Source organism: Harpia harpyja, chromosome 2 (genome assembly GCF_026419915.1).
Source record: "Harpia harpyja isolate bHarHar1 chromosome 2, bHarHar1 primary haplotype, whole genome shotgun sequence".
Taxonomy (NCBI): Eukaryota; Metazoa; Chordata; class Aves; order Accipitriformes; family Accipitridae; genus Harpia; species Harpia harpyja.
In genome coordinates this window covers 50,221,003-50,235,832 of record NC_068941.1, presented here as the reverse complement: position 1 = coordinate 50,235,832, position 14,830 = coordinate 50,221,003, and the positions used below count along the sequence as shown (strand labels likewise).

Sequence of the window (14,830 nt, the reverse complement as noted above, 5' to 3'; positions counted from 1 at the left end):
GTAGAGAACAAAAACCTAAACTTAAATTCCTTATAGCTTTTTTGTATGTCCTTATATTATTTTTAGTTGTACTGTTACTGATCTATAAAAAAAGTGCTTTGCTTTGGTTTCCCTTTTATAGTTGTTTGAGATCACAGTGCCTCTTTCTCATGGCCCCAAACCTGTAACCGTCAGTTTTGCCAATCACACGTCCTGCCGATGCATGTCGAAGTTGGATGTTTACAGACAAGTTCATTCTATCATAAGACGTTCTTTGCCAGCAACACAAACTCAGTAAGTATGAGACTTGTCTTTCCTTTCACATTATGAGCAAGCCTATATAATTAGATTTAAAATATTGCTGGAAGCTTTCACAATTAAGATAGGTGAACTTATTAGGTCAACTACACATTAGTACTAGCAGAACTCATTTTGCAAAGGAGCTAATACTGGTTTACATGAAGAGAATGTTACTAAAGTAACATTATCCTTTTACCCAGTGGATAAATTGGGGCTAGGTGGTTTAAAAATGAATAATGTTTGTGGGGTTTGTTTCATGGAAGGAGCTACAATGCAACTGAGGCTTAAAGGAAACATCAATAAAAAAACATCATTAAAAAAAAAAAAGTAATCAAGAAAAGCTAAAAATAGTTACTTTTGCAAATAAGGAGTAGACAACATTTCTCTCTCAAACTGTCTTTTCCTATTTAAAATGCTGTTTAAAAAAAGGCCTGGTTTTAGGGAATTTTTAACTACAAATCTTTTTGCACATCTTCATATGCCAGAGGTAAAAACAAAACAGAATGGAAATGGAAAGCAAAGGGTTAATTGACAGTCCACAGAATTAGCATATTGATTTGTTTGGTGATTTTTGAATGAAAAAAAGTCACAGAAGAAATCTGGCACTGAAGCAAGTGTTATTAAAACACCTGCCCTTCATTTTAGAAGACTGAGTGATGATTTCATGATGTATAAATATTTAGGAGGACAAAAATAGGTAACAAACTAACAGTTGCTTTATGGAAGAACCAATGACTAGAAGCTGAATGGGAATTAATTGTAGACGTTTTTAATAAGGCGAGTAAATAGTGCAAAATGCCCAGAGGTATAAGCTAGATCATTTTCTCTGTGTTTTCATTCAGTTAAAGTCTGGATGTTTTCTGACATGTTCCAGCTAAACACAGATTATATTCAATTGTTGAATTTGTTCATCAAAATATGGATCATAAACAGTGGATTAGAAAAATATTAGGAAATAAATCTATTAATAGTTTAATTATTTGCATAATTAACAGATTATAAAAAATCAAAACCCAAAAGTCAATAATAAAGTCAAATTATGCTGACTGTTGGCAGCTTCTTAGTGCTTCCAGATTAAGAGCAGTGGCAATTATCAGTGCAAGGGTTTTTTCTAGCCAGGAAACAGCTACCTATAGTTACAGGGAAGTAAGCTTACAGATACAAGACTTTGACCAGCACTCACAGGTAGCTGGCTGTCCTGTGAGGAAGGAATCATGCTTCAACAAAGGTAAGGCAGAGTAGTACTGGGTAAGAATATATACAGCCCTTCTCTGCTGTTAAGTACTGTCTTAAAGTTTAAAAATCTATGATTTTTTACAGTAAAATAGAAAAAAAAAACCCAAACCAAAAAAAAAACCCCACCAAAACAAAAAAAATCAAGCTGACTGCTTCTAGATTCTAGAAAGAAAAGATATTTTCATGTTCCTGGTGGGTGCCTGGATGCTTTTCAGAATCCCACTGGGGTTTTTTAATTTGTACTAAAGTTCTCAATTTCTTTTCAACTTTTTATTTTTCCTTAATGTTTTTATTTATAGGTTTGAATGCTAGTGAAACTGTTGTAAAGCCAAAACTTGGAAATGTACTTTCTTGTCACAGTGGCAGCTCTGCATGTGCCCGTGTATTTATGTACATGCTCATTTTAACAGAAATATAGTAATGACTTCCTTATGTATTACTGAAAAGAAAAGCCTAGGAGTATAATCTCTGGTTTTAGGGTAGTGTCGTGGTTTAACCCCAGCCAGCAACCAAGTACCATGCAGCCACTCGTTCGCTACCCCCACCCCAGTGGGATGGGGGAGAGAATCAAAAAAAAGTAAAACTTTTGGGTTGAGATAAAGACAGTTTAATAGGACAGAAAGGAATAAAATAATAATATTAATAGAAGGATTGGAATATACAAAACAAATTATGCACAATGCAATTGCTCACCACTCACTGACCGAAGCCGAGTTAGTCCCCGAGCTGCGATCCCGCAGCCAACTCCCCCAGTTTATATACTGGGCATGACATCAACATGGTATGGAATACCCCATTGGCCAGTTTGGGTCAGCTGCCCTGGCTGTGTCCCCTCCCAACTTCTTGTGCCCCTTCAGCTTTCTTGCTGGCTGGGCATCAGAAGCTGAAAAATCCTTGGCTTGGTCTAAACACTACTTAGCAACAACTGAAAACATCAGTGTGTTACTTCTAATGCTGAACCCAAAACATAGCACTATACCAGCTACTAGGAGGAAAATTAACTCTGTCCCAGCTGAAACCGGGACAGGTAGTAACACTTGGGATCTAATAAGAATTCAAGGCTGGATTATGCCAGGATTCACAGGCACATGTTAGAAAGAAGCGAGAAATGACATGTAAGATAGAATACAAATAGTCGGATTTTTTTTTTATCTAAAATATATCGTCTGCACAACTTTATTCTGAGAATTAAGGTCGAGGTCTTTGCCTGTTCTCCTGCTTTTTTCCTTCTAAAAAGTAGTATCTACTTCTACATACTGGCAGAGCTAAGGCATGTCAGTTCATGTTAACCAGTGTTTCAGAGTACCTCCAGGATTAATGGTATCTTAAGTTGTACTCTTCTCTGTTTATATAGAATGTCATCAAAATGTGCAAGTGAGTTAGAAAGTTGTCACTCTATTTTAGAAGTTTAGCAATTGGGGGGGGGGGAGCAGAGGGGCCTTCAGTTCAGATCAAATCTCTGTGATGACCTTTTTTTCCTGTGGTCTGTAGGTAGGCACAGAGCTGATAAGCGTATATTAGATGTAGTTTGGATGTATGTTGTACCCATTAAGTATTTCCCTCTCTTGTGCATTATCTATCCTGACACTGACAGGTAACAAGTTAGCATGCTGATTTTTTTGGTGGTGGTTTGTTTTGGGTTTTTTTGGTTGAGTTGACAATGATTTGGAAAGAGGTAGTGAAATTTTCTGCAAAGTGGTTTTGCCTCTGTTTTTTCTTCCTAGCCTTCCTGAACTTTCCTAAAATGATACAGTAAGTAATTTTAAAATTTCAGCCACATCCCCCATTAATTTTCTGCACTAGCAACCAGAGCAGAATTTGTAAACAAGCAGTTCCAGTTCCTTTTGCTGGGTGTGTCTCCAACCCTGATGCTGAAATATCATACATAACATTCCCTTCAAGTTCTGGTAACTCGGGTTTTGTATCAACATTGTCTTCTCAAGGGTTCATGTGCGCTTAGTGTTTCCTTTATACTGTCACCTTGGCTTTCTTCTGTAGTTAAACACTCCCAGCTAGAGCCAGGCTGCTCCAGGTGTGAGTTGTTTGGGTTTTTTTTTTTAAACAGAATACAATAATATGCCTGTAAATTATCCTTACCATTTCTCAAGCAGAATCAGGAGGCAGGGAAAAGGACATACGTGCCAAATGAGAGAGCAAGAGTGAGATCATTAGCAGAATGAAATCAGGAAATGCCAGCTTGATAAAACATGAGGTGATGCAGGGTGATGTTAAACTACAGCAGTCTTTACAAGCAAAGAGTTGTTTCATGTGGTGAAGGGGAGTGGTATACTTGAATGATGATCATGGAAGAATGCCCCAGCACCTGCATTTTTGAATGCATGAGTAATGGTGCTCAGGGGAATGAAAAGTGCTTAAAATGTGTAATATATGTGCTGCCTTAACAGATGAGGATTTTAGACATACTACAGAAACAATGAATAAATGACACAGCCTGACACAGGATGCATGAAGTTAGGCATGACTTGTTAAAAGTTGTAATGTCACCTGTGGTGATAAAGAAATTGCAAGCAAGGAAGATGAGATAATACACATAAATATTCTGTCTGTGGTGCACCTACTAGCTATAAGTTCAGTCATTCTTTAAAAAGGCACCAGCTGCTGTTGGGATTTTTTGCTTTATTTGGTACCTGTACCTGTGCTGCAAAACTCTGGCAGGTAAGGAGCACTAAACTGTTAAATTGTTTATTGTCTTTCATTTCTAAAGTGAAGAGGCATCACTGCTGAAGTCCAAATCTTTAGATTCAAGAAAGCTGTGCAGGATTTGAGTGGCTCATGAGAAAGAGTCAGTTAAAGGCACATAACTTGTACATGAAGAGGAAGGGAATCTGAGAAGCTGATCTTATTTTAGAAATTAGAGTTTTGTCTACAGCATTCATTCAGAAACTGTTATCAGCTGTCTTTTGACATTTATGTGTGTGAAAACGTTTTTGTACTTCAAAAGACAACGTAGAAAACTATGCCTGTTACCACCTATGCGGTATTATACTGGTCTGTTTTCTGTATGAGGCTTACATTCAAGGGTTAGATCTGTTTCCAAACTACATTAGGAAGGTACAAATATCAGCTTCTAGAAGTTAGAGCTAAAACTTGAAATGTGAGCAGGTATCTTCAACAAATGGCTGAAGATTCCTGTAGTGAGGAGAACCTTAATTAGTAACAGATCTGATAGGACCTAATAATAAGATTATGAATGAGCTGAAGCTCTTAGAAAAGTTTTTATAATGGAGGGAAACAAAAGCAATCAGCACCTAATTTTTTTTTTTTCCCTTGAGTTCTTATGGTAGTAAATCAACAGCATATTTCATTCCACAGGTGTCATGTGGCAAACAAGACCTGTCCAAAAAATCATATTTGGAATAATCAAATTTGCAGATGTTTGGCACAGCATGATTTTGGCTTCTCTTCTCACCTTGGAGATTCTGGTAAGCAGTTTTGCTTAAAGGATTAAATATAGTTCCATGTTTTGATTTACCTAAAGGAGAAATTAAAAACATGAAAAGTAAATAGTTGAATCTTTTTTCCTTATTGATAATATTACTGGTTGTTGCCTGTCTTTTGACATATGCTTGTCCTTAAAACATCTTAAAAGGTATGAATTTGTTACCATTTTTTCACTTAAAAATACATGAATGGGTAGACACAAAATTCTGGTAATTGTGCAACTTCTCTGCTGTATTTCTAGACACATCTGAAGGATTCCATATTTGTGGACCAAACAAAGAGCTGGATGAAGAAACCTGTCAATGTGTCTGCAAAGGAGGCGTGCGGCCCTCAAGCTGTGGACCTCACAAAGAATTAGACAGATCATCATGTCAGTGCATGTGCAAAAACAAACTTCTCCCCACTTCCTGTGGGCCCAACAAGGAATTTGATGAAGATAAGTGCCAGTGTGTATGTAAAAAGACCTGTCCTAAACATCAGCCACTAAATCCTGCAAAATGCATTTGTGAATGTACAGAATCTCCCAATAAATGCTTCTTAAAAGGAAAAAGGTTCCATCACCAGACATGCAGGTAAAAAAATCAGTCTTTAGCCCTTTCGTTGTGTTTAAGGTATAAAATTTGGGGTTGTATCATCAGCTGTCTTGTTGAATTGCTTTGTAGTCTTAAGTAAACAGTAAGCCTCTCTTCAATTTGTTTTTATCTTCTATGACTTTTATCATCTCCAAGAGGAAATTACTAGGCAGAATAAGTATTTTAAAGCATGTTTAGTTTCTTGTACTCTTTCTACTACTTCATGTGAATTTTTTTTTTCTTTTGGTGAAAATGACTGTAAGTTTAAGCTCCCTGGTGTTTTTATGCTACTTACAATCCCACTCTATTTTTCCCAAGAACTGAATACTGCAATTCACATAACTCAAATATTCCCAATTAGATTTCAGGAGTTAGTTCTGGAGATACCATCATTCATTGTCACTTCCTAAATTTTTGCATATCCTTCATTCCACTCAACTGATACTAAAGATTTATGAGTGCATAAGAAGTCTTATAGCTCTGGGTGATTTCTGTGGAAAGTAGACATATATAAGTATAAAACAGACTGCTCACATTCATCATTTAAAATGGGATTTGGTCAGGAAGAAAACCCTGCAATTTCTTTATATATCACAGGAGGTTTTCCTTTCACAACTGCTACACCCATAGCGGTAGCAGTCTATATATAAAAATGTGAATGACTTTAGGTTCTGAGAAACAAACAATATTATTTCTGCTTTTTATATTTTGTGAGGAAAGTTTTCCTGTGAAATGAATTTGTTAAAACAGAAACAATGCTGCCACTTGGAGCAGAAAGATCACTTATTTATTAATATATGGGTATTGTTTCTATAACAATTCCAGAAATGTTCAGGCACTGGAAATGGAAAATAGCAAATTGGGACATTTAAGTGTCTGTGGTAATTTGTTGCTTATCAAAAGTAAACCTTATGGGTTTTTTTTTTTTTATTATAACATGTAATTAGTTGGCATAAATATATTGCCAGATACATAGACATTAGTTCATCTTGAATAAAGAGAAAATGTGTAATACTAGGACTGACACCTGTATTAGTCTCTAAAATAGGGGAAAAGATTAAAAATAACTGGCATTACTTGTTTTCCTATGTTTGGCCTCATGAGTGGAATAGAACAGTTGTTAGAAACATGAGAAATAATTTCTTCTCTATTGTTCAGTTTTTATTTCAATTTTGTTTGCAGAAGAAAAGAAACCAACCTGATTACATGAGCTTTAGCATGTTACAAAGCCTTAGCACTACTCTAGCCTGCGCTTCCAGCAGTGCTAGACATACAAACCATGTGTGTTTTAAAAGAACATTCACAACTGGAAAAGTCAGGCATTTAAAAAGATAAGAAATGCCATAATAAATATCTGATGCCACCTCTATTGCTTTAAAGACTTAGTATTTGAAGGAGGGAATTGAGCTCAGCTTTTCTCTGTGGTGTTGTGGTTGAATACAATAAACTTTCTCACTCCCAAGGACAATGTGATACAGGATGCTTTTAGCTGTTTCTCTTTTCTAAGCTGTTTGTCTTTATGTGGAGGAAGAAAGATTTATATATGGTGTTATTCTATAGCTCTACAACCGATAGCCCTGTAGGTGTTACCACTGTCAAGGAAAATAGAGAATGCAATCTTTCCTCCTTTTTAAGAAAGGACTTAGCATAGGTTTCTCACATTTTGGCTCTCTCCACCACAAGCTTTCTCTAAAAAGAAGTAAAAACCCTGCAACACCCTCTTTGTTTTTGAAAGAAAGGTCCCTTGCTGTTACGAGCCCACATAAATGGAAGTACCACTCTATAACTTTGTGCAAGATGCCTGAGACCTAAACATGAGCAGAATCCTGCAGCCATGTCCTAGACAGCTCCCCATGCAGAGGAGTAGTCCTTGTAGGTTCTGGTTTTGAAGCACCAACATTTTTATGTGCTATACCTAAAATGCCTCTGCCTCTAATGTTATATACCCTGCTCCAGAGAAAATGAATACAAAGTCATTTACAAAGCACAGAATAGGAAGAAGAAAAGAAAAAAAACCAAAACAAAACACAAAACCAACACCATAAAGCATACTGGCTTTTAATTAAGGTGATCATGCTGTTACCACCACTAAAAGTAGCATTTCTACTTCAATTTTATCAGTGAAGTTGTTAGACTGCCCGAAATGACAAACCTGGGCATTCGGTAGCAAAAAAAAAAAAATTTTAAAAAAAATCACAATTTCTGACCATAAAGAGAAGGTTGTCACTGACTCACCCAGCACTATACATATTGATTGAGCATCTATCTTAGCTCCAGCATGCTCAGATTGTCCTCATCAAAACAGACATCTGTCTCATGAAAGCACTCCATAAACAACATTCAGCCCAAATCTTTTGAAAGACCTGGTCTATTGTTCAGCAGAATTTCCTAAGGAAACCACATTTATGTAGTTACAGTGACTCTGCTGCTATTCACCCTGTGCTATCACTTCAAAAATTTATTTTGGTCAGTTTTGGCAGGGCCAGATAACTACGCACCTCAGCTGCAAAGCATTTTAGAGGAGGAGAGGGGCTTGCTTGCTCTGTTGAAATGTCCCAAATAAGGATAAGACTGCAGTAACCCGACCTTGACTGCTGCTAGACACAAACTCACATGGGAGAGATGCTTTATAGCACTTTCAACTGTAAGTTGAAGTTCACAGTTCACTAGAAGGCATGAATCCTAAACAAAGTGACCTCCTCATATTTTATGATTATGTGACTGCTTTTCGTTTTGTACATGTCGTACGTGGGTGGAAGAGTTTGGCTTTGTCTTTCTTTTTTTCTTACCTTATTTCATTTTATGGTCATTCAGTACATGAAATAATAGTCTAACTTTCATAGCAGAGACAGGCAAAAAGGCAAGTGAGTTCAATGTTTCCTCCATTGCATCTCTATGGAGTACCTTTTTCCCAGAACAGACCTATAGCTGGTTGCCCGTTTGCTCAGAGTATTAGATCCTTTGGCAAACATTTTTGTTGCCTTTTGCCACTATTTCCGAACTTTATTCCCATGAGCTGTTACATTGATCTCAAATATCTATATTAAGTGGCACAAAATAATATTACTCCCTTAATTACAAAGACCACACTGGTGAACTAATCTATGATTAAGACATTGAAAACACTAAACAAGATGTTACTAGTTAATAAATATCATGTTTGCAGTCTTCCTCATTCCTTATTGTTTTCCTCATAGCCAGGTTCATTGGTTGAACTAGCTGACGTGAGTTAATGTAACTGTAATCCAGACCTCATATCATAAACAAATTATTGCAAAGTAGTAACTTGGTATCCAAAACAAGCACACAACATAATAACTTATCGCAACAATAATAAGAGTAGCCACAAGCCTGAAACAAGAATTACCTAGGAAAGAGGATAGTGACATTGCCTTAATATAGGGTACTGTAGTGTCTTTGAACTGAAGTGAGTATGAATTATAGTAATAGATCATAATATCAGTGTTTCACAAACAGGCACACATTATTTAAATACAAGTTTTAAGTATAACTATGTTTTGAATTTCAAAACACATACTTTTGTCTTTTGACTCATTGCCAGCGTCTGAAAAAAACCCCAGACTTGTACTTTGTCTCCATAATACACCAGAAAGTATTTAGCATTGTTATTGTAAGGTTATTTTAGGTCAAGTTCTTGTTTTAATAGAAAAATAAAATAGGAAAAGGAAGAGTTCAGGGACAACCACAGATAACTATCTTTCTTTCTATAAGTTCTATTTTTCAGTCAAGGAATCTGTGAAGAAAAAGTCTGCTGCTTCCTAGGTGGATGTGACTTGTGGTTTAATTTTCTATTTCTGTTAAACTTATTTTAATCAAATAGGACTATTTCTCTTCTTTTTCCTTTTAGATTTATCATTAACATGCAGGCTCTGATCTTACTTCAGAATGCACATAGATGCAATATGAAGTGTAGATATATTCCTTCTGCCCTCAGAGAGTGTCAATAGGAGTTTGCAACTTCAAAGGACATGGTTTAGCGGGCATGGTGGTGTTGGGTTGATGGTTGGACTCAATGATCTTAAAGGTCTTTTCCAATCTAAACAATTCTATGATTCTAAGGAAGTATGTTCTCATTTTCAAGATCAGAGTCACAGTGTAACATAAGAAGACAAATCTCTCTCAGGCTTATTGCATTAGTGAATAAGGTGAGAAACAGTCCTGGGTGGGTAAGAAGATGGTAGATTTGATTATCACCTGATCGTGGACTGCCATCTCAAACTGGCAGCATGCAGTAGATCATAACAAGCCAATTTGAGTACAGGAAAATATTACTGTATTTTCAAAATTAAACTTAAAAATTACTACTCAAGATTAGAATGTGACTACAACCAGGCAATATGTTAAAAATATTCATGAGTATCTGTTGCAATAGAATAATTTCTCTTCAGTAGCATTCACTATTCTTTCATTGTCTTTTGTGAAGAGTAGTCCAGTTAAAAGTAGTTGCAAGAATGTAAACAGAAGTTAAAAGATATGTGTTTGTAGGAGTTAAATATCCCATCAAGAAATGGCAATCTAAATGCACACAGATTTCTACACCAGGTTAATATAAATGATCATGTTATATTAAAGCCCGCTTTTTTCATTTCTTTAGTTGTTACAGACCACCATGTACAGTCCGAACGAAACGCTGTGATGCTGGATTTTCTTTTAGTGAAGAAGTGTGCCGCTGTGTACCCACATATTGGAAAAGACCACTTACGAATTAGTGAAGAGAGCACTACTTGCTATTTTGGTGTACATTTTTCCATTAGAACAAAAGAACAACAGAAACTTTGCTAATAATTGGAATTAAATGTTCACCAGAGACTCTGTGGGGCTTTCAGAGACAGACTCATTGTGCTTTTCTCAAGATGTGGAAAGCAAATGTAGAAAATAACTGGGGTTCATGTTTTGTAAAGAACTCAATAAGGACTTATTTTCTGCCAATGACCAAACAGCCTAGGTTCTCCTTCTTGTGATTTTTTTTTTTTTTAAAGAGATAATGACTATATAATTTATTTCCACTAAAACCATTGTGCAGCATTTCTGTTTATAGCAGTAACAATTGTTAAAGCTCACTGTGATCAATATTTTTATATCATGCAAAGTATGTTTAAAATAAAATGGAAATTGTATTATATAATGGTGAGTATGTTTAATCATCTGCCTAAAGAAAGTATTACAATTCAGTTTTATTATCAGGGTTCTTAAAAGGGGGAAATGTGATTTAAGAGAAAGCACTTTTCTGAAAGGAAGACTACAGCCATTTTCTCATACCTGCCGTGTATGTCATTTGAAACAGAAAGAGTTACACTTAGTGTTTCATGACCTGGTGATATTTCTGTCTCTAGAACGAAATTAGCAAAGCAAGTACAATTAATAACTAATGAAAACATTGGAGGTCCTGTACATTGCCCAAGGATAAGGACTATGTTTAAAGGACAACAGCAACTACTCACACATTCCAATATATTTACCTTCCATTTTATTTCTTGTTAGCATTCCTAAAGAATAAATATGAAATAATGTCTACTCAAGGTTATTGGTATGAAAGTGGAAATGCCAACTATGCTTTTTATTTAGTATTACAGGCTATACTGTAAAATTTACAACTAAATAATTCAGAATGCTTTGATGTACTTTGCTCTTTCATATAGTCAATCATATATCTTGATCAACAATGTGTGTGTGCAAAAATACTTTGAAGGAAAGAAAATACAATTTATATTCCAATGGGGACATGAAAGGACTTCTACCAGTCTGGTATGGATTGACATAATCTCTACATAAAAAGTTGTCAGGACTTCTCTTTATTAAAGAGTATGCAAAATCACACATCTACAACTCTAAGAAGAGGTAAGATTTTTAACTTGCATGGGAAGAGCAATGTGCATAGAACAATCTATTCAAAATTAAAATATTCAGACATTGGAAGTAAGTTGTTAAATTATGGAAACTTTATTGAGTGCAGAAGTGGAACAAGCAAAGCTGCAAAGCAAGATTTGTGTGACAGGAGTGGGCAGATTTGTAAAAATAATTGTAGATGTCAGTGCTGGTTCTAAGCAGCTGTTCTTAAAAGAGTTATTAATGAAATAGTATTATTTCCAATTATTTCCTAGAAAGTTGGGGGAGGGGGTGTTCCTTTTCTCGATTCTTGCATATTTAGATATCACAGTTCCTAAAACTGAGTGAAAGCTACTTTTAATTACTCAGTCCCCATCGAGGGTTGAGACAGTCTAACAAGTAGGCAGGATGAGAGGCAGTTTGAGAGTTCACACTTTCCACTGTACATCTAGTGTCCTCAATGTTCTTCCTAAGAGGCCAGCTATTCATTATCCAGGTAGGATAATAGGATGAAGTTTAGGCATACAAATACTGAGGAATGTCTTTCTTACTATATTGCCTCAGCAATCAAATGCAGGTAGAACTCCAGATGACAATTTGACATTGATCTAGAACTTTAGCTAGTATAACAACACACAATTCCCATCGGTTGGATTAGTAGTCATGCAAAATCATCAGTGTCTAAACTGGCATTGTCAATCTAATAGCAAGAGGTTAATAGTCAAAACTTACATTCAGTATTTCTAAAGATCCGGGCATCCACTTCTATATGTCAGCTGCTTGAAGGAAGCATAAAATACCTTAAGAAATCAATTAAAGAGCAAACTTTAATGAGGACTTGAGAAAACAAGCTGTAGGTGAAGCTCCCAAAATAAGCTTTTTAATTTCTATCCAAGCCCAATACAGAAGAGAGGCAGTGGGAGAAGGACAAATCAAACCTGAAACCAGGAATAGAGGCTAAATAAGCCAGTATCTAACAAACAGATAAAATATGTACTTGTGGTTAAAAAGGAGAAGGGCACAAGTGAAGACAGAGCAAAACTACATTCCGACAAGTAATTCTGTGTAGATTCTAAAAAGTGTATGTTACAATACTGTGCAAATAAGAAAACCTACTAAACTGAGCAATGCTCACTTTACGTGTTTAAACTATTTGAAAGGAGTTCATGAAAACAGAGCTAATAAAACCATTCTAGCTAAGCAGATATTTGGATTTCTACTGAGCATACTACACTCCAGAATAATAAAACTCATCAGGGAAGGGAAGGTTGAGAGTTTGAAAATGAGAGCACTGAACAGGAAGCTCCAACTTTATTACAAACATCAGCATTCAATAAGAATTACTTTCTTGAATGCATCTTTTTTTCAATTTCTTAACTTTCCAAATATTGAGACCTTTGGACATAAGTTATGTAAATCACTAAATAAAACTAAGATTCAAAGAAAGCATAGAGTTGACTACTTAAAGTTACCACAAATCAGGTTTATGTCTGAGCAAAGCGGCTGGTCAACTGTTCTCAAAGGTATGCAGGTGAGTAGAATAATATACGCAAGAAGTTGACAGCATTTTCTGGTAATCAGGCTCTCCAATTCTGCTTTACATGAAAATACCGGGTTTTTTAAAATGCATTACACCCAAGAACACAATAGATATCACAATTATTGTCATTAGTATAGGCTACAGATTTCCCATTCTATGTGATAAAATGCAATTCTGTTTATCTCAGTACTGTCATAAAATCATCTATATTTAAGCAACTGTTTATCTGTGGAAAAATAGAGCGTGGTGGCATAATCTGCATAGCAGGTCTTCCTTGCATCTATTATATAAAGTAGCTGATATAGATTTACACCATTTTCAGTTTTGAAGTGTTATTTGATTATAACTCCTTGCAATTTTCATCTTAATTTCAAATCTTAATTTAGTATTCTTAAAACATATAAAAAGAGACTATACAGCTTAAAAGAAGATCTTAAAATATAAGTGATAATTCTATATACAAGTTATTCTGCACTAACTCTGAATAAAAAGCTTATATTGTTATTTGTCTAAAACCCCTGTACCTTCTACAAAAAAATATAAGGGGGGGGGCGGGGAGAGAGAACACATGTAACTCTGCAGTAAATCACATTTAATAGTAAACAGACTTATGCTTGCATTTCATCAGGAATTTACAACAATTTCTGTACTCTTTCAATATTGTACTATATGGAGACCATAAATTATGCAGAGCAACCCCTCTCTACCTGTATTAACAGAAGGACATACTATTTACAGTATGAGTGTTGTTAGTCTGCTGACATGTTTGTTTAATTCATGTTGAGCAAGTTGATAGTAAATCAGTTCTCTTGGTTCTATTTGAAAGACCAGCATGAAATCTTGCATATGTACCATACCATCTTGAAAGGCTTAGTGTTAGGATTGCTTCAGTATTCTCATTTTCAGTCTTCAGATCTCGGTGACAACTCTAGATGTGCTTGAATTTTAACATCTCTCTCTCCCCCTCCTTCCTCTCTCTCTCCCCCCCTGCCTCTCCCTGCCAAAAGCTAGGAATGGAATAATTTATGCAGTCAGTTAGCTCTGAGGAATAGACTATATTCTTTTAAATATTATTTAATTTATATTTAATTTAAGAATATATTCTTTAAAGATTAATTTAATTTATTAATTTTTTTAATTATTATTATTTGGAGGTACAAAACGTTGCCCTCAAGTAGAAAAGTTTAAAGGTGATCAGTTCAGAATTTTCAGAGCTTTGGTAATTTAGTCAATACGATACAGTAATAATTTTTAATATTATAGGATTTTTACTTTATTGAAAAAATGAAAATAATGGTAATTTCTTTAATAGCTTCCTTTTCTTCTCTTTCTCTTTTCCTTTCCCATTTCAGATAAAAACTTCTGGGAAAGAACACAGGACAACCTTCTGGTTGAGTGATGAAATATTAAGATCAAATGGACCAGGTATTTAATTTTTTTTAATAAATATGAAGGACTCATAAGGACTAATAAAATGAGGCCAGGTTAACGCAGGTTTAAGACTCCAGATTACCCTAGAGTTCTTAAAAGCTCTAGATAGATCAAAACATTTTTATAGAATAACATACTTGGACTCATTTTATCTGTATTTTCCTGTCCAAATGTTGTAATGGAATCTGAACAGTAGCAAGCATTAAGAGGTCACCAGTTTTACAATAGCACAGTTTCTAAAATGTCAGTAATTTCTCATTATTAAAATGTATATTTTACCTATAGTCTGAAGCTATGAATCAGGGGACCTTACTTCAGCTTGAGAACGTACTGAATTACAAAACATAGAACATTCCACCAAAAAAACCCTTAAAACACAATGCTTTGCTCTTTTTTGTAAACATTGCTACTAGTGGCAAACCACTATGGAAATCTCCGAAAATTGTACATTATCATTTATTCC

At 35.3% G+C, this 14,830-nt stretch overlaps 1 protein-coding gene across 1 annotated transcript in view; it reads left to right on the top strand.

The window, feature by feature from the left end:
* Window positions 1–11,301, top strand: part of VEGFC (vascular endothelial growth factor C) — an 82,733-nt gene extending 71,432 nt beyond the window's left edge. The window contains exons 4-7 of the mRNA XM_052779470.1: window positions 122–273; window positions 4,849–4,958; window positions 5,219–5,549; window positions 10,165–11,301. Coding sequence (XP_052635430.1) covers window positions 122–273; window positions 4,849–4,958; window positions 5,219–5,549; window positions 10,165–10,279 — 708 coding nt within the window. The 3' untranslated portion in view covers window positions 10,280–11,301. The remainder of the gene's footprint in view (window positions 1–121; window positions 274–4,848; window positions 4,959–5,218; window positions 5,550–10,164) is intronic.
* Window positions 11,302–14,830: the final 3,529 nt, after the last annotated feature.